At 32.1% G+C, this 20,168-nt stretch overlaps 2 protein-coding genes across 2 annotated transcripts; one reads left to right on the top strand and one right to left on the bottom strand.

The window, feature by feature from the left end:
* Nucleotides 1-431: 431 nt before the first annotated feature.
* LOC131854756 (uncharacterized) lies at nucleotides 432-1,895 on the top strand. Its single transcript, XM_059205897.1, has 2 exons — nucleotides 432-467; nucleotides 1,167-1,895. Exons 1-2 carry the CDS (start codon nucleotides 432-434, stop codon nucleotides 1,893-1,895), a joined length of 765 nt encoding a protein of 254 aa, XP_059061880.1.
* Nucleotides 1,896-11,569: 9,674 nt separating this feature from the next.
* LOC131854804 (uncharacterized) lies at nucleotides 11,570-18,988 on the bottom strand. The gene is made up of 5 exons (XM_059205966.1): nucleotides 18,534-18,988; nucleotides 15,142-15,265; nucleotides 14,337-14,489; nucleotides 12,027-13,217; nucleotides 11,570-11,940 (listed from the first exon to the last, which is right to left on the bottom strand). Exons 1-5 carry the CDS (start codon nucleotides 18,603-18,605, stop codon nucleotides 11,591-11,593), a joined length of 1,890 nt encoding a protein of 629 aa, XP_059061949.1. The 5' UTR covers nucleotides 18,606-18,988; the 3' UTR covers nucleotides 11,570-11,590.
* Between the last annotated feature and the right edge of the window lie 1,180 nt (nucleotides 18,989-20,168).

Consider the following 20,168-nt stretch of genomic DNA (forward strand, 5'->3'; position numbering starts at 1 on the left):
GTTTGTATGTGGAAATAGTTCCTAACTATTATTAGAAACTGTAGGTAAATACACGAAATGGGATACTTCGGTGACAGGACGTTCAATTTCTCAGTTTTCAATAAAAAGTACCAACCATTTTCCATCAAATATCCCGTTCGTTTGTAAGACATTTTTGGTAATATCCTTATATATGTATGCCTACTTTACATACATAACTGTTTTATCTTACGTGTCCATTCTTCGAAAGCAATATGGATCGTTAGTGTCGAAGTCACAATACAACTGTGACACATTGCGCCAGTGACACGAACTCATTTCTCTAAATATACCTACTCGTGAGGTGTTAAAAATGATAATTGGTCGTGAAGTGAATTTTTAAGAAAGTACTCACGTGCCCGTTAGTTGCTCTCCGGTCGTCTTCGAGTTAACCTTGGCTGAGTTTATAAAGCATGTCCTTCAAAGTGCTTCTAACTTCTTGTCTCGCGGTAAGTAAACAAATAAATTTAATTTTCCAGATTAAATAAATAAATATTGCAGTAATTACATATATTTACGACTATTATCCCAGATAGGGTAGCCAAAGGATTTTCTTCTGTAGACGTGGTGAACGTAATACTAGACATGTCCTGTAATGTCCACATTTCGCTCGGTATATTTGTAACCAACGTGAAAGAAGCGCTCTTACCACCGTCTCCTAAATTACTTGGTTTTGTATCGGTGTTTCAATCATCGGAGTATTTGTTAAAACTATAAATTGAAAACATTTTCTGTTTCTGTCGTGTGTTGACGACTAATCTAGTTGACACAACACTCTATAATTTTTAAAATTACTAAGTCAAAACACCAACTGCGCGTTACAACAGGAAACGAGTCCTCTACTGTTCGAACCGAATACGTTTCCAGTACAACCTGGAATCAAATGTTATTAGATTTCTTTTATTGTTGGCTTGTCTTTTAAAAATATTTCTGTTGAACCTCATATTGTTTAGATTTCGTTAATACACAGAAACTTTATTTCAAGCAGAAATCCATTTATATTACATATAGGCATACCATTGAATAACTGTTCTATTTGATTATTGTCAAAAATTTTACCTGTTTCTACTGCTATTTTCGTACAAAATTAAATGTACATAATTCTATTTTGTACACTTGTTATATCTATTTATTGCCATTTATTTCAGATACTAATAGGACATAGAAACGCAGTGACCGCATTCAAGCTGAAGAATTATGACTGTGGTCCATACGGTTTTATATGTGAAGGAGCAAATAAACTGAGAATCTGCGAAGGCATTAACTTATTAGGTCCTACATTTATCTGTCCACCTAATACACACTGCAATGAGGACTCTAGTGATGTTTGTCAGAACGCTGTTAATTATGTGGATCCTACCATAAGCAAAACCCTGTACTGTCACAAAAATGAGCGAATAATGGATCCCACAGTTCCGGGTTGTAAGGGTTATATTTTATGTATCCCGAATAAAAACAGATTTCAAGGTATTAAATTTAAATGTGGTGGTAATACAATTTTTAATAGTTACACTCGCACCTGCACTGCTCCAGATAAATTTAAGTGTCTTGTGGCTAACACTACAAAATCGTCAGTAGAACTATTTAGCGATGGAACTAAAAGAGTCCAATCTAATGCAGGTACGAGCGTGCGTCCTCAGATATCACCATACCGCTCTATTGAATGTAAAAACTATAAGTTTAGTGTAACAGATGACAATGAACCTGTACGCGCGATGTACTTCTGCCCACGAAGTCCTATTTGGGGAGAGACCTCAGTCCGGTGTACAGTGTTCTCGAGTAAATTCTGCATTACGTTGGAAAGGGACGACGGAGATCAAATCCTCAATAATGTCGGAACAGCGTATCGCAAACCACGAACATTACAAAATAAATAGACCCTATTTCAATGCGACTGAAAATCTACGTGAAATTTAAAGTATAAAATATTTATTACAATTCTAATAAAAGTGATCAAATTAAATTAATTTTGTGTTTATTAGATATTAAAAACACAGTAAAATTATAAGCGCTACTATTAAGACCTATTTTTAAGTAAATAAATATTACATTTAATTTCAGTAGTTTTAATTAAGTAAAATATAAATTATATAACAATAAAGTAAATAACTTAAACTATATAAATATTTATAACAATTTAATTTTCTACAGAAAAGACTGTTTAATTATAACATTTAGTGGTACCTTGACTGTCCACAGTTAGGTAGCATTTAATGTCATTTTATTCCCATATGTAAATGATAAACATAATTTTCCAACAGTAATTAATAATACAAATTACAGTAATGAATAACCCTAAAATTGAAGTGACATTTGTAAGCATTAAAACATTAATTTTATTTTTTATAGGCAATTTGTTTTTACATTATCAAATATCGCTAGCATTCATAACTCTCCTCATCTACACATCTTTTCTTATCCCTATTGAAAACCATGTCTTTTTTACACTGTTTCGATTTTCTACGAAATCGAGACTTCTTTTTTGAACAAATATAATATTTCCTACAATTGTTAGGATCGGCAAATTTGCCTTCTTCTTTGCATTCAAACTCATTACTATAGTTATTATTAGACTTTTTATCTGGAGAATTTATTTCAACTGTACTCTTTTCATTACTATTTTTACTAAAGCTATCCTCAGATTGTGAAACTTCTATATCTTTAATACATTTCACAGATGTCTTGTTCAAATGGAAACCATCTGCACATTGAAATTTATATCTGACAAAATAATTTTCAATATTCTTTATACATATATAATAAAAATTATCTTTAAAAACATCGCTATATCGTCCCACGGATGTACAACGAAAGGTATTATTTCTAACACAATGTGATAAATTATTTGTACATTGTTTTCTAATTTCACTGAACACTGTATTTATTGGACACATTCCATTAGTAGGATTCGGTCTTCCAATACAAATATAAAATTTCCTGCAATCATCGTTATCTCCGTATTTACCATTCTTTTTATTTCGGCAGTTAAAATGTATATCTGCTTTTTTTATAGGACTCTGCCTTGATGTAACTTTAGTTTCTTTATTGCTAGTTATATTAGCTCTGTTGCTTTTGAATTTTGAACGATTTTCTGTGGTTTCATTAACATTTTCAGATTTTTTTTTAAATGCAATGGCCATTTTATCTACTACATTGTTAACTGATGCGAGTACATTGGGTTCTGTAATAACGTCACTAATATTACTTTGTTGTATATTATATTGTGTCTTGGTTATATTCTGCTGCGATATGGAAGGATTGTCTACTGTTGCTGTAACTGTTGACACTGTCTTTGTTTCTACATGTGGCAAAGAACTTGGTAATAGTGAACTTAGATCATTGTTTTTATTAACATGATACTCGTCATACTGCGGAGTAAATGTTCCAAGTCCAATTTTCTTTGTGTCTGGAATTGAAATTTCTTGTTTATTATACGGCAAGGTGCAGTTATTAATATCCGAGCTAGTGTCTTTCATATACTCTGTTTGTAGTTTTGGCAAAAGAATTTTCACGTGTTCATTTTTTTCTTTAATTATTCTTACCTCAGTGGTACTTAAATCAATCTGTACTGTCACTTTTTCAGTAGTTGATGTGCGAAAATTACTGTGCGTCAGTTTTGTAAAGATATCATAAGGACTTTGCGTTGTACGTTCTTTATATGTTAAATCAAATTTATTCATGTTACTATTTGTGTGATTTTTTAAATCAATTGGTGACGCTTTTTTGTCGTAATTTATTTCTTCCTTCTTATTTGTATCTTGGATTGATGTATTTTGTAATAAGTTAGGTGCATTTGTGGTTCTCTCTTTTAACATATCAATCACGTAATTCTGCTCTTGTCCATATTCTTTAGTAAAAGATTTTGTTGTAACATTATTTAGTATCTGTTCTGAGTGCTGAATTGAAACATGTTGTACCGAATTACTTGGATTATCTCTTGAAATTCCGTCAATATCTCCAATTTGTGTTGGCTTCATATCGATGGTTATTGTTTGTATATTTGTTTTATTTATATTATGAAATCCAACATCTTCACTAACGTTTAATACAACTGTATCATGAAACGGTTCAGATATGTACTCATAGTCTGTTACAACATTTAATTTTGAGACAGGTAATGTATTAACTACTGAAGTAGTATTTACAGTATCAGATACATTAGTAAATAATTTAATTTCGTTCAATACTGGTTTTATGGGTAATCCCAAACTATTATTACTATTAATACTTTCTGTCATTTTTGGTTGAAATGGAGCAATTAATGTAGTAAGATATGAAAACGATTCGGTGTCTAAATTGACTGAAACTTTAGGCGTATTTTTGTCATCTGTTGTGGGTTCCGCTATAAAGTAATCAGTCGCTGGTTTTAATGTATTGGCAGTCATATTAATATTGGTAAAGAGATCTGCAAATTCATTCACATGTGTTACTTCATTATCTTTTTTTTCATATACATTTGCTTTTTCTTTTAAAATGTTTTTACTGTTGTGAATTAAACCAGATGTATTTTCAGGAAATTTCCTAACTTGTGCTGTATCTGTTGTATCTCTTATTTTGGAATCTTCTGTAACTTCATTTAATGATGATAGTAATTGAGTATTAAAGGATTCTGCATTTGATAGTGTAGTAAATGAATTGATACTATTTGTATGTTTATCGATAGTCGATGATGTAACAACATTAGCTATTGATTCAGTAGATTCTCGATTAAAAACTATTAATTCTGGTACAATCGTGGATGCCGCCGGATGTTGCATTGTTGTAAAATATTTTCTAATGTTTTGCTTAGTCGTTTCACTTATTATTTTGTCAAATGTGTTGTCCTTCGTAACTTGGTGTTTTAGTGATGGTGAGTGTATTATAGATGTTTGAATTGGCGTTTCTGTGGTTGTAAAATCCATGTATAAGCCAACATTTTCAATAGTCGAAGATAAAATAACGTCATCAGTGGATATTATGGCTAGATCGTGATTAGAGTATGAAGTAGTTTTCGCAGATATTGGCTCATTTTCATCTATACGTGTATCTGAGTATATAGTTAAAATTCCATTATGTACGGATTCTGTAGTTACGTCATGTGGTATATTTAGATCGTTTATTTTAATTTCCCAAGTGTCTTGATTTAAAGAAGTAGATAATGGTAACGATTTTGTAATTTCCTGTATACTCTCAGTCATGTAATCTACCATAGGTGGCAATTGTGTAGTATGAGTTCTAATATTTAGTGGAATTGTCGAATCTATTTCAAATATGTTTTTATCAAAAGTCGAAATTAAAGTAACATCTCGCATAGACTCAGTTGTCACATCATTTTCTGTATTTAATTTAGTAATTTTATTTACAGATCCATCTTCAGTTACAACAGTAGACGTAATCAAATTATTTGTAATTTCTGGTGTATCCCCTGTTGAGTAATCTTCCATGTCTTGGTTTAGTGTTGATGTTATGTATACTGTAGAAGTTTGTGTAGATGATCCTGCGCCTAATAAATCAATTTCCTCTATATTGTTTTCTACAATTGAATTTAAAATAGCGTCATGTCCGGATTTTGTAGTTTGATCATAGGGTATATTTAGATCGCTAATTTTAGTTACCCATGTGTCTGGACTTAGAGAAGTAGATAAAGTTAACGATTGTGTAATTTTCGGTATACTCTCAGTTACGAAATCTGTTGCAGATGGCAAGTATGTAGTACGAGTTTCAGTGTTTAGTGGAATTGTCGAATCTATTTCAAATATGGTTTTATCAAAAGTTGGAATTAAAGTAACATCACGCATGGACTCAGTTGTAACATCATTTTCTGTATTTAGTTTACTAACTTTATTTAAAGATCCATCTTCAGTTACAAAAGTAGACATAACCAAATTATTTATAATTTCCGGTGTAACGCCTGTTGGGTATTCTTTCGTATCCTGGTTTAGTGTTGATGTTATGTATGTTGTAGAAGTTTGTGCAGATGATCCTGCGGCTAATAAATCAGTTTCCTCTATATTGTTTTCTATAATTGAATTTACAATATCGTCATGTCCTGATTCAGTAGTTGCATCATTTAGATCGCTAACTTTATTTCCCCCTCTGTCTGGACTTAGAGAAGTAGATAACGACTGTGTAATTTTCGGTATACTCTCAGTTACGAAATCTGTTGCAGATGGCAAGTATGTAGTACGAGTTTCAGTGTTTAGTGGAATTTTCGAATCTATTTCAAATATGGTTTTATCAAAAGTTGGAATTAAAGTAACATCACGCATGGACTCAGTTGTAACATCATTTTCTGTATTTAGTTTACTAACTTTATTTAAAGATCCATCTTCAGTTACAAAAGTAGACATAACCAAATTATTTATAATTTCCGGTGTAACGCCTGTTGGGTATTCTTTCGTATCCTGGTTTAGTGTTGATGTTATGTATGTTGTAGAAGTTTGTGCAGATGATCCTGCGGCTAATAAATCAGTTTCCTCTATATTGTTTTCTATAATTGAATTTACAATATCGTCATGTCCTGATTCAGTAGTTGCATCATTTAGATCGCTAACTTTATTTCCCCCTCTGTCTGGACTTAGAGAAGTAGATAACGACTGTGTAATTTTCGGTATACTCTCAGTTACGAAATCTGTTGCAGATGGCAAGTATGTAGTACGAGTTTCAGTGTTTAGTGGAATTTTCGAATCTATTTCAAATATGGTTTTATCAAAAGTTGGAATTAAAGTAACATCACGCATGGACTCAGTTGTAACATCATTTTCTGTATTTAGTTTACTAACTTTATTTAAAGATCCATCTTCAGTTACAAAAGTAGACATAACCAAATTATTTATAATTTCCGGTGTAACGCCTGTTGGGTATTCTTTCGTATCCTGGTTTAGTGTTGATGTTATGTATGTTGTAGAAGTTTGTGCAGATGATCCTGCGGCTAATAAATCAGTTTCCTCTATATTGTTTTCTATAATTGAATTTACAATATCGTCATGTCCTGATTCAGTAGTTGCATCATTTAGATCGCTAACTTTATTTCCCCCTCTGTCTGGACTTAGAGAAGTAGATAACGACTGTGTAATTTTCGGTATACTCTCAGTTACGAAATCTGTTGCAGATGGCAAGTATGTAGTACGAGTTTCAGTGTTTAGTGGAATTTTCGAATCTATTTCAAATATGGTTTTATCAAAAGTTGGAATTAAAGTAACATCACGCATGGACTCAGTTGTAACATCATTTTCTGTATTTAGTTTACTAACTTTATTTAAAGATCCATCTTCAGTTACAAAAGTAGACATAACCAAATTATTTATAATTTCCGGTGTAACGCCTGTTGGGTATTCTTTCGTATCCTGGTTTAGTGTTGATGTTATGTATGTTGTAGAAGTTTGTGCAGATGATCCTGCGGCTAATAAATCAGTTTCCTCTATATTGTTTTCTATAATTGAATTTACAATATCGTCATGTCCTGATTCAGTAGTTGCATCATTTAGATCGCTAACTTTATTTCCCCCTCTGTCTGGACTTAGAGAAGTAGATAACGACTGTGTAATTTTCGGTATACTCTCAGTTACGAAATCTGTTGCAGATGGCAAGTATGTAGTACGAGTTTCAGTTTAGTGGAATTTTCGAATCTATTTCAAATATGGTTTTATCAAAAGTTGGAATTAAAGTAACATCACGCATGGACTCAGTTGTAACATCATTTTCTGTATTTAGTTTACTAACTTTATTTAAAGATCCATCTTCAGTTACAAAAGTAGACATAACCAAATTATTTATAATTTCCGGTGTAACGCCTGTTGGGTATTCTTTCGTATCCTGGTTTAGTGTTGATGTTATGTATGTTGTAGAAGTTTGTGCAGATGATCCTGCGGCTAATAAATCAGTTTCCTCTATATTGTTTTCTATAATTGAATTTACAATATCGTCATGTCCTGATTCAGTAGTTGCATCATTTAGATCGCTAACTTTATTTCCCCATGTGTTTGGACTCAAAGAAGTATATAAAGTTAACGATTGTGTAATTTTCGGTATGCTCTCAGTTACGAAATCTGTTGTAGATGGCAAGTGTGTTGTACGAGTTTCGGTATTCAGTGGAATTGTCGAATCTATTTCAAATATGTGTTTATCAAAAGTTGAAATTAATGTATCATCCCACATGGACTCAGTAGTCACGTCATTTCCTATATTTAGTTCGCTAATTTTATTTATAGATCCATCTTCAGTTACAAAAGTAGACAAAATCATATTATGTGTAAAATCCAGTGTAACCCCTGTTGGGTAATCTCCTATTACTTGGTTTTGTTGTGTTGCGAGGGTTTGTGCAGATTCTGTAGTCAATAAATCATTTTGTTCTGTGTTTTGTTCGTTCATTGTAGTTGAAGTAATTCCATTTAATGAATCTACAGTTATGCCATTTAAGATACTTATTTGGTTATACAAAATTCCCGATGTGTCTTGGCTATGAGAAGTGGATGTTGTCAATGATTCTGTAATTTCCGGTATACTGTCAGTTATAAAATCTACCGTAGATGGTAAATGTGTAGTATGAGTTTCAGTAGTTGCTTGAAGTTGAAGTTCTAATACTTGTTTGTCGTAAGATGAAATTAAAGTAACATCCTGCTTGGATTTTGTAGTAAGATCATTTTCTGTATTTATATAAATTATTTCATTAATAGATGGATCTTCAGTTACATAAGTAGACACTATTAAACTGTTTGGAAGTTCTGTTGAGTAAACTTGGTTTTGTTGTGTTGGTGGGGTTTGTACAGATGATTCTGTGGTTAATGAATCAATTTGTACTATATTTTTGTCGGTTGTTGAAGTCATAGTAATATAATTGATTGAATCTGCAGTTACATCATTTATTCCATTAAGTAAAGTACCTAATATATCTTGACTTTCAGAAGTATATGTTATTAACGATTCTGTAATTTTCGGTATAGGCTCTGTTGAGTAATCCTCTATATATTGAGTTAATGTTGAGGGTATACGTGTATAAGATGTTTGTATAGACGGTTCTGTAGTTGAAGTATTTATTTCAAGTATAACTTTATTGATAGTTGAAGTGAAAATAATGTTATTTATAGATTCCGTAGTTACTTCATTTTGAGTATTTACTTCACTTGTTTCTGTTATGCTGATATTTCTATTAGTGACGTTTATATTTTCATCATTTATAGTCGTAGTTTCATAGGTCTTATTAAAAAATACATTTTTTAAAATATCCGGTATAGTGTTAGTGTTATAAGTTTTTTCCTTTAATATGTTTTCTTCATGTATAAATTCTGTTATATTTTGTTTATGATCTTTATATGCAGTTTCATGCTTAACAGGTATACTTGGATTTACTATTGAATTACGTGTGGTTATATAAACATCTTCAGGACTATATTCCATAACTAATCTCACTTCTTTTATCTTTTCCAGTTCTGATAACGTCGTCATAACCACAGTATTGTAAGTTGAATCACCACTTATATCTTTCGAAAAAGTTGTAGTGGCCAGATTTAATGTTCCCGTAGATTTAGCTCCAAATACATCAATAAAATTCTTCACTTCACTAGTCCGTAACACAGGTGTTGTAGATGTTGGAAATTCACATTCATAAAAATTTGTTTTAAAACATACAGTTCCATCTGGGCACGGAATTATCACACTATCAATAGTTCTCAACGATCCTGTTCCTAAGTCTACACACACATTGAAATGAGTCGAATTGATGCAGTGGAAAGACTTGCCACGGCAGTCGACGTCCGCTGATGCCAATAGCAAAAAGCATGCTAGCATCTGAAACATAACATATAACCATATTAGCTAGGTAATGACAAAGAAACAAGTTTTGGTTGAAACTTCCTCCAAAATCTTTCAATCTTATAAGGTATTAACCTAACATACAACAACATAACATTTCGGCAAATTCGTATAACAGAAATTATCATAAAGTTAGTATGAAAGATAAAACCTTTCATATTTTATTATGTCGCAAACATACTAGAAGTGTGGCCAAATTAAAATTAAATAAGGATGTGAAAAAATAAACTTACCAGGAACAATATCCATTGTAGGTCGTTCATTTCGTTTTTTTATAGCGTGTAATAAACTTACATGTCTTACACACTTCGCTGCAGTTCCGTCGTTTATCTTGAACTATTTTCGTTGTAATGAAAATCTAATTTCCTCCGCAGACAATTTGTGGATATAAGCGCGTAATATTTTTGTTTGCTTTAGAGTTAAATACTTTACACGACTCAGTTGTGTGGCATTGAATAAACAACGTTGTCATAATTTATTTCCTCTGCTCTTATTTACTTCTAGTAATCTTATTACCCATATCCTTATATCTTTGTTTCTATAAAATTCGTATTACCAAAGATTAAATTTATATTAAAGTGGATGTAACCCGTGGCGATGTCCAGTGAATTAAAATATGGTGCGTAATCAAAATTGTGCTAATGAATTCAGAACGTCGCCAAGTAAACCGTAATTAAGTTTTTATTAACAAAATTAAAAGAACTTCTTGTGTCGAATACGTAAATTGATTGTTTATTACTTATTGTAGATACTACTACATACTTATAGGTACTAATTTCTAGAACGTTCCAAACAATCAATCCATTCTTTGAAAGACGTTAACCCTATAATACAACCATAGGGAGGTCTGTTGCTACTATGTGAGCCAGTGCTAGCAGGGAGTTGGTTTAATTCCTTGTGATCAGATATGTTGAAGCGTTTAGCAAACATATACATATATGGTAAAGCACGACTTCATCAAAAATCAGTATTGTGTAAAATGTTAAAGTTTTTATATGTTGTACATAAATTTATGATCGCCTACTTTTTGACCTATGAAAATATTTTAGGACTAGGTATTTCGGTAATATCTCTTTTAATAATATAAGATGTGAACAGAAACGAACTAACAAATACAAGTATCTCTACATACTTTCACTTTCATGTTTAGGTACTAGTAGGATAATTATAATCTTTCGCACACGTATCACGTTTCTACAATAGAATTTATTTGAAACCAATTGAAAAGTTTATTTTATTCTTAATGAGAATGGGACTCTCAACCTTATTTTTGAATTGAGTCTATTTACATTAAGCATTTTACTAATGCAACGTTTACAAAATCTTGTATTGATAGCCATGTACGCTAACATAGCAGCAGCGACAGAATCGTTGGTGCTACGGATATCCTACTGTCGAATACTATCACGCAGTGAAATTCTAAATATAGCAGGTAAGATGCGCATTTAAGGTGCTACCGGATCCAAAGTAGACACCTAGTTAAAGTTTGTGTCTATTGTTCGATATTAAGAATATTATCGGTAAAATCAGACAATTAAGAGGGCGTGAAGAGTCCTAACCAATCTACGGCTTTGCAAGTCATAATATACTTTGTTAATGGTATATTTTTATAGCATAGTTCTTCGAAATTCTCTGTAAATAAGTATAGTGTCTGGTGAAACACTAAATTTTAGCGATTATTAAGGACAATTACCATTCTTCGTCGCCGTCGCTTTGTAATTTCCTTTGCAATAATAGAAATAAAAAGCCCACAATTAGACAACAGTTTATTTAAATAAGGCTATTAAAACATACACCGGGTTCCGGGCCATAGAGATCGAACTTTTGTCATATACAGAGACACCGCAGCTAATATTGTCCAAATGACAGTAATTCCAGCCAAAACTACACTTAAAATTAATAAGGCACTCTTTGGTCCATTTTCTTGATCTACTAAAAACAATATGCATAGACAAAATACAAAAAGAAGGATGCCAGAAAGGGTTTCCATCGTACTATGAATTTTCGGCCATTTCCGCAACCCTACGAAGTCTTGAACAGTAGTTTCCCAACATGAAGTAATGGCGCCATATCCAAAACCACCGATGACGCATGCTATTGACAATAAATCGTGGTTGTCCGCTGCTGCTAGTACTGTAAACATTACAATATTCGATAGTTTATAAAAAAAATAACATCTACATAAAATTCAAGTACCTAAGGTGTTGTAATATACTTACAAAAGCATCCTCCGGTTGATATAATTAATCCAATTACTGTAACATATTTGAAATTTCTTTTTGGCGTTTGTGTTAGCCAAGGCGTGCATAACAGAAAACATATCCATGTGAAACCATGCAGAGAAAATAATAAGTTTATGTCTGTCATAGATATTTTTGGGTTTACTTGAGATGCAACCACTGGCATGAGCAGTAAGGCTATTGCTGATAAACTCAATTTGTAAAAACATAGAATAAGAGCTAGATAAAAACGCCAGCATGATAAAGATCTTGTCAATGGTTTAAAGAAAGTATCATTTATACTAGATGTGATATAGGCTAACCTACGTTTTAACCTATATATTCTATATGACGGCATTCGCATTCTTCTACGAAAACTAGTATACGCAGCCTGACATCGGAAATTAAAGGAATTAAATACTTTTTCTGTTTGTATATCTGTTACTGGTGATATATTGTCATATGTCACTTCTATTTCAGTATACTCTCTACTTATACTATCTCTATCAGCTTGTGAATCTCTTTTGGCTTGTTTCATTATATATTCATCAAAGCTATCACCTATAGTGCTCAGTCTTTTTATAACATTGCTAAATCGTTTTTTATTTAAATTGCTTTTATTTTTATCATTTACGTTCCCCTCGTTATCATCACTATCCTCACTTTCTTCTGGTATTTCTGGAAGAATTTCCACACCAAATATATTTCTTCTCTTTTCCTCGGGACTTGGAGGTGGTGTTATGGTGCTATTATTATCCTGATCATATTCAGAAGTATCAGCGCTTAGATCAGATATAGTAGCTTCTCGGTGTAGATTATCGTCAGAAGGACTTTTCCAACATTTTTTTCCTAAATCATGTAGTTGCAATTCATTTGTATAACCATTTACGATTACTTCGTTATTAAAAATAGCATAAGTTTTGTCAATATACGAAGCAGGTCTTTTTCTGATGGTTTCATCAATTTTCAACATCATGATAGCTGGTAATGTTTGAAGTATTATTCCACCCAGCACTATATATGAATATGAATATCCATAGCAGTCTATGAAAAATGTTACTATATGTGGAAATATTGATAGTCCAATCGCCTGTCCAGCGAAACATAGGCCTCGAATTGTTCCTAAGTTAATATCGTATGTATCAAAAATGACTGCGTCCACTTGAGCTGACAACAAGGATGATCCAAAACCTAAAAATTACAATTGCATAAAATTACAGTAGAATAGAATAGAATAGAAAATCATTTATTCAAATAAACTTACATTGAAGCACTTTTGAATAGTCATAACATTTTTTTTTTTTTTATATCTACCGCTCATTCGGAATGCTGTCTCATCACAAGAAGAACAATTCAAGAAAATTGTGTGATCTTTAAATAATTTATTCTTACTTACAATTTAAGTTTAAGTGTGTGAATACAAACCGTCATGAAATTTTTGCATGAATACATAACCAACTGGTTAAACAATTAATAAGAGGTCCAGTCCCTACACGCAGCACCCGTTCACGAGTATGACGGATGAGCCAGCCATCACATGCGCTCGACCATATTTTAGGGAGCCCAATGACCCGGCCCACCACGCCGCCACAAGTCTGGACATTTTAGTGAGCAACTTCAAAACATACCATTTAAATAGTACTCACAATTACACACAAAAGCAGTTTCATTATAAGAACACTTCTAATATTCTAGGTATCTATTCTGTGATCTCTGACGAACAACGTGATTTTTCGTGTGCATGCATACATAGAAAACACCCAGATCAATACAAACAATTATAGGTACTCATGATTTAAAATATTTTACACCGTGTGTGAAATTGAACCAACGAGCATAAAAAGTATGATGTAGTAAACTACTAAACCACCGAATCAAATTAGTCAAACGTTCTCATGATTTGTAGTTTAGCATATATCCAGTATATACGAAATTATAATATCTCAGGACAATTTACACAGTGCCATCTAAGTTAAGCTAAGCTTATGTTATGGGTACAAGGCAACTGTTATATAGGTAAATACATAGATTTTTTTTGTAAATACATATTATATATAATATACATAGAAAACACTCATATCGATAGAAACAATCATAATCATGAATATAATTGTTTGTCTTGTGCGAGTAATCAAACCGGTGACCATCGGAAGGAAGGCGTTGTGCTAAACCGCTAGACTACCGAGACCGTCAATATGTATGTTTAGCATCCAAATATTTGTCATATATCTTTAAATTATCTATGTAAGTAATCAATGTCATATGAAGTAGGATCTTAATGCCTGACAATATGGCGGAATCTTTACTTACCACCACATATTCCGTAGATGTAGGGGTGCAAGTTGTACGGTATGAAGGCACATATTAATAAGCTAAGTACTACCAACATCAACCCTATGGATGCCATGATACGGTACCCCACTGTACCACCCCAAGAGTCTGCGGCATCTCTGCACCAACATTCTGAAAACGAAAATATTAAATAATGTCATTTTATATATTAAAATAATTATTTAGTTACAAACCTACCATGATTCCAGTACGAAACTAATATTTTATATTATTTTAATATCTATTAGTCAATTGTTTATTATATGAGAAACCTACTCTGGCTACTGAGATAATATTAGAATTGAGCTTACTCAATTCAATTAGCTTAACAAATTTAAAGTAATTATAAAAAGCCCTAGGCAGTCCTCTTATACTACCTAGATCTTTTTATACTTACAATACTGAATTAGTTCAGCTGCCTAATAATTATCTGTAGTTATGATAAGTTTAGTATAAATGCATACATTGTTTAAAAAGGTAGTAGGTACTCAATTCTTATTATTATTATGACATGAACATTAAAACAATGTCATATGTATATTGCTATCAGACTAGCGGACCTAGGAGACGTCCAGTCCGGTTTGTCTTTTCACACCATCCAGGAGCTCTAATATACTTACACACAAATTTTTATTCAATTCGTTCCAGCCGTTTAGGACGAGTTAGTGACAAACACATACCTACCAATGAATTATATTCCTCTTGTCATTATTTAAGTTGGACGAAAACTGTGTTCACATTTTTAAGTCACGTAAATTAAGGTACATAAATATAAAAACCTTACGTGTTAAGCTATATGTTAATAATGAGATAGTGGGTGTTGAAAGTCCCATCCATATTGGAACCCCGAAATTTGCTGAGTTTACCAGTAGCACCCCATACGTGTATACAAGACTCGGTAGACAAACCTGAAATGTAAAATATACACACATGAAAATCCATTATTCTTATAGTAGGTATTGCTATACTTATTGGTACATACTTATAGGCTTTTGAAGGCTTGAATGGGCAGCGAACAAACAAACAAACTCACTTACTCATATAATATATATATGAATAAGTGAGTATTAATATTAATATACATGCTAATGGTGTATGATATGATAAACATGAAGACAGGTCAGTTAGAAAGACACCAGTCATTCACTGCGATGGTAGATGAAATGATTTCAAGGGAGACAGTGTGGAAGTCTCTGTCTATAGTCCGTACCTACATTGCCAGAAGTGGTGTCTATACTCCCCGTTACTAACAATCTTCTTCCCCATTTAGTAACTAGTTTTATAGCTGTATTATACCAATTATATTTATTTATATACATCTTTCACTTCATTATATCATTTTTGCCCTTGTCTGCATAGGTAATTAAATGTACGTTTGCATTCCATTATTATAATAAATAATTCGCTTTTTAGATAAGTCATTGCCCTAAACATAAATGATATTAAGATAACACTTTAATATTGAAAGAACGACGCAATAGCATAACAGATAGGTTTGTTTCTTGTCTTCGTAGCGGGCAAATGACGCATAAGTATCTATTAGATATCCTTAATACCAGCTGCAAATTATGCACCTACCTAAACTTAGTCAAAGTTCTTTATACATATAAAACTCTTTCGACTACTTATACAAATGATATTTTAACACTATCCCTGTACAAGTGTCTCTGTGTATAAATGTTGTCAGCTATAGGTACACAAGAAACTAATTAAGTACCAATCAATCATAGCGGCCATGCGGCAACGCGTAAATTTTGGTATTATCAAAATGATAGGTCTCGTGACTAGCATTACAGTTTTCATTTATGTATCTGTCTACGTATTCATATTATCTAATGTTACAGAATATATGAATACACATAATAGATAGTACACATACGGATAAGTACTGCATAATGTTATGCTGCAACATTCAGTAAATTTATGATTAATACTGCTGAGATTTAAGTAGTAGTTCAACAATTTTTCGCTGTAGGAATATTGCTATGTTTAAGTTATAATAAGGTTATATAAAATTATATCCATTTTTTGATATAATTTTATAGTGGTATAATATTATATATTATTAAATAATAAAATTATAATGACGCCACGGAATGTTCCAGAAGTGAAAACATGTACCTACCTAACAAAAGAACATAGATGTTCCATGCGTGACGTTCCAAATTTGAATTTTATTTTTAAATGTATTATATGGCTATTTGCGATCGCAAACAAATATATTAAAACCAAAGAATTTATTATTTAGTACTTAAAATGTATTATTTAATTACCTGTCATACTTTTCATTCAGGTCTTCTGATAACGAAAATAATGAGCTAAACATACTTTGTAGGATGTAGATTTATTTTGTAGGATGGCATAAGGAACGGTTCTAGACCCACTGCGAAGTGGAGAATAATTAACCACTGATGGGTGGGTACCTACCGGGGGAGACCGCGTTGAGGTCATTCTGATTAAACGTTTATTATAAACTATGTAATATTATGTTATCTGTGTTATAAACTAAGTGTAAATGGAACGCTAAAAGAACTAAGGACCAACTTCTAATATAAATCTAATCATACTGTGATCACATCTCTAAAACTACTCAATTAACAGCTACTAATAATATATCTATAAATATTGTAATTAGATTTGTTTCCGTAATCGATACCGGTGTTATAGTACAAAGAAAGTATTATCTACATTTACTTACATTGGATTAAGTATTTTATCGTAATTATGTACCCAATAATAATGTGTCTAGATGATTGGTACTAGTACTACTTATTATTATAATTATTGTTTATATAGTTATTCCTGCGACATATAACCTAACTTATAGAAATTATATATCATTATCCGAAATAATATCTCTCTTTGAGCGTTATACGTGATCTATAAACAATAGAAAAAAACTGGCACGATAGACAATTTTGAACGTTGCAAAGCAGGTCACGTGGTCTGCAGTGCGTGATACAGAAGGATCAAAATATATAGAAAAATATACAAAACCGAAAGCTTAACGCATCTTAGTGAAAATTTAAATGAACGAAGTAGAGCACCTTTTCATATTCATCAATAAAAATAAAATTTTGACTATAAATATTTTTGTTGGTCTGAGTATTTTCTATGTAGGTACATTATAAATGTGTTTACAAAAGAATAAATATTTTTGTAGATATATACCTATCAAATGACTAATACCCAGAACACAAGCTTTGATTAACTTGGAACAATATTGAAATAATAACGAGATACGATATAGTAATTACATCACCATCCCCGTATCCTAACAAAGAAACAAGACACTCTTGCCCTAGTGTAGGTATATGAGGTAATACACTATAGCAAGAATAGGAAAATCTATAATAAACCCTACGCACAAGTGCCAGATCGTCAGGACAGTATTTATACAGTGTCTGTTAAATTGGGAGATATACCGAGTGAAATGACTTAGATTTTAATAGATATTATTAATAAAATAGATATTATTAATCTATCAATATATTTTTTACAATAACAGAATTTATTAGTCAAATACAATTATGTATATGAACCTCTATGTTCATTCAACAGTGTCTACCACGATAATGAACTTTATGACGTCGTCGGAACAAACAAAAATATAGTAGGTAAATAAACTGAGCCTGAATTTTAAAAATATATATTCTTATCGTATATTAAAACATTAAAGACCATTGTATAACAAGTAATCGTATTTGTTTCGATAAAATATATCGTACTAATAAGGATACACTAATAAATTATAACAATTAGAGCTCTTTTTTATCGGCCTAATGCTGTTGGCAGCTGGCCTTTACAGATTGACCGGACGATGGGAGGTGAATCCAGATGGCACTCCTAACCCGCGGAAGGACTTATGGCACGGCTGAAGGCTAGCTCCCGCCTGACAGATAGGTATGAATTTAGTCTGAGGGTAGGAATAAGACTCCAGTAGGGGTTCAAACATCGACTCAGGCCGTCGTAATTTCGATCCCCGTTTGGATTGGACTGGGGATTGATCGTCTTTATCTAGTAACTTGAGCACCCATGCGATATATTCAGATTCAGTATTTATAATAATATAATTGAAATCTTAAACGTCTCAAAAGTTTCAGTATATTTACCTATACAATTGCCATTTCTAACTATAAAACGAATTAAATGTATAATAGAATATAGAATACGTACATTCAAGAAGACAACGGAAACCAAAAGCGGCAAATTCCACGTCGAAACCTCTATTCGTCTTTTAATATCCATTTTAATAATATTTCTGCCCGCATTTTCCTCTATGTATAATTGTCATCATGGAATATCCTTAATTAGAAATGCACTATATTTAACTGCACTTATACAAACACTGTTACAATACGGTCATTTTCACAACACTTTGCAAACAGTATCAGCAACATATGCCTATATATTCTGAACTATATGAACACTTAGGTATAACCGCATAAGAGAGCATGTCGTCCTCAAGTATTGACAGGAGTCAATTACGTCGAACGTGTTATCAGAAGGCCCAGCACATACCTAGTTACTTCGCTTTATCTTATCTTCATGACTAAATAACTCAATATAGCTAATTCAAATTATAGCATTTCAGTAGTATGAAAAATACTAATTGGAAGGACGTCGGTTAACAAGCAACTGTCTATTAATAGTCATCCTGACGAAATCATGAAATAGTTTGATAAACGATGTATTTACGTATTATCTATCTGTAAAACACTATCTCTGCAAAGGTCGTAGCCGTTGCCCATTTAATTACACTTACCAACTTGTTTACTCTTTGGAGTTATATATACCTACCTATCATTATTAACTTGTACTATATCTGTCTATATGTGTAGGAAGTTTGCAAAAGTTACTTACACAATTGATGTAATTTCTAACAGTATCCATCCAGTTCCAATATCTACTTGTACATAGGTACCTGCCTATTCTTATTCAAACATTTGTCAGAAGTTAGGTATTTAAACAGGGCAATCATCTAATTAGTTTTTTCAGCCAAGTCAAGCAACTTGTTTCAATACAATTTGCCGATAGCAGAGATATTGTAGTTAAATTAAGTACGACTTAATCGTCAAGAATTACAGATCACCTAGTAAATAATATTCACGTGTGTCGGGCACTACAATATATATGTGTAAAAAGACACCCGATACGCGACAGTGCCAATCAGAAAGTCGTACAGAAAAATCATAATCACATAACATTTATCATCGAAACAAGCGCAGTGTGATTTTTACATACATACAATTAGAATAGTAAACAATCTGCAAGCGCCCCACCTGGAAATGGTAATCATCGCCTACGTACAGTACGGTCATTACTTCGTAAGAGGTACCCTTTCTTTGACACGTGGAAAAATATTCACAAAAACAGTCTCCCGCCGGAGAGATCGGAGGCAATGCTCGAAGAAGTTTACTAGTAGTAGGTGGGGTCCCTTTGTGTCTACTTTTAGTTTCTTTGTTGTAATTTCTTTAACTATTTATATTAATGTGTTACAAACATTATTACAAACTTTTATATCTATAATATATAATAATTATTATAAATATATAAATAAATTTCGGATCTAGTACAAGTAGCCGAGTATATACTCTGTTACTTGTAGATATATATTTACAATGATGAAAATGCAGACTAGCAAAAATTATATATTTTTTTGTATTTTATTCCACAAACGCTGGTTAGACGGAAAAATATGTAATTGGAATATATTGTGTTTTAAAACCAAAAGATTTTCCAGTCACTTTTTACATTACTAATGACAAGTAATGACAGTTGTCAGAAACTCAGAAATATGACATTTTATAT

Source organism: Achroia grisella, unplaced genomic scaffold (genome assembly GCF_030625045.1).
Source record: "Achroia grisella isolate CSIRO2021 unplaced genomic scaffold, CSIRO_AGI_Agris_v1 utg1245, whole genome shotgun sequence".
Classification (NCBI taxonomy): Eukaryota; Metazoa; Arthropoda; class Insecta; order Lepidoptera; family Pyralidae; genus Achroia; species Achroia grisella.

What these genes read in the sequence shown, in the direction of transcription:
- LOC131854756 (XM_059205897.1), top strand. Translation starts at nt 432, where the DNA reads ATGTCCTTCAAAGTGCTTCTAACTTCTTGTCTCGCG. An exon ending in TTCTAACTTCTTGTCTCGCG is followed by an intron (nt 468 to 1,166) that starts GTAAGTAAACAA and finishes CATTTATTTCAG; the next exon opens with ATACTAATAGGACATAGAAA.
- LOC131854804 (XM_059205966.1), bottom strand. Translation starts at nt 18,605, where the DNA reads ATGGATATTAAAAGACGAATAGAGGTTTCGACGTGGAATTTGCCGCTT. An exon ending in ATTAACATATAGCTTAACAC is followed by an intron (nt 14,490 to 15,141) that starts GTAAGGTTTTTA and finishes TTTCGTTTTCAG; the next exon opens with AATGTTGGTGCAGAGATGCC. An exon ending in CATCTACGGAATATGTGGTG is followed by an intron (nt 13,218 to 14,336) that starts GTAAGTAAAGAT and finishes TGTAATTTTTAG; the next exon opens with GTTTTGGATCATCCTTGTTG.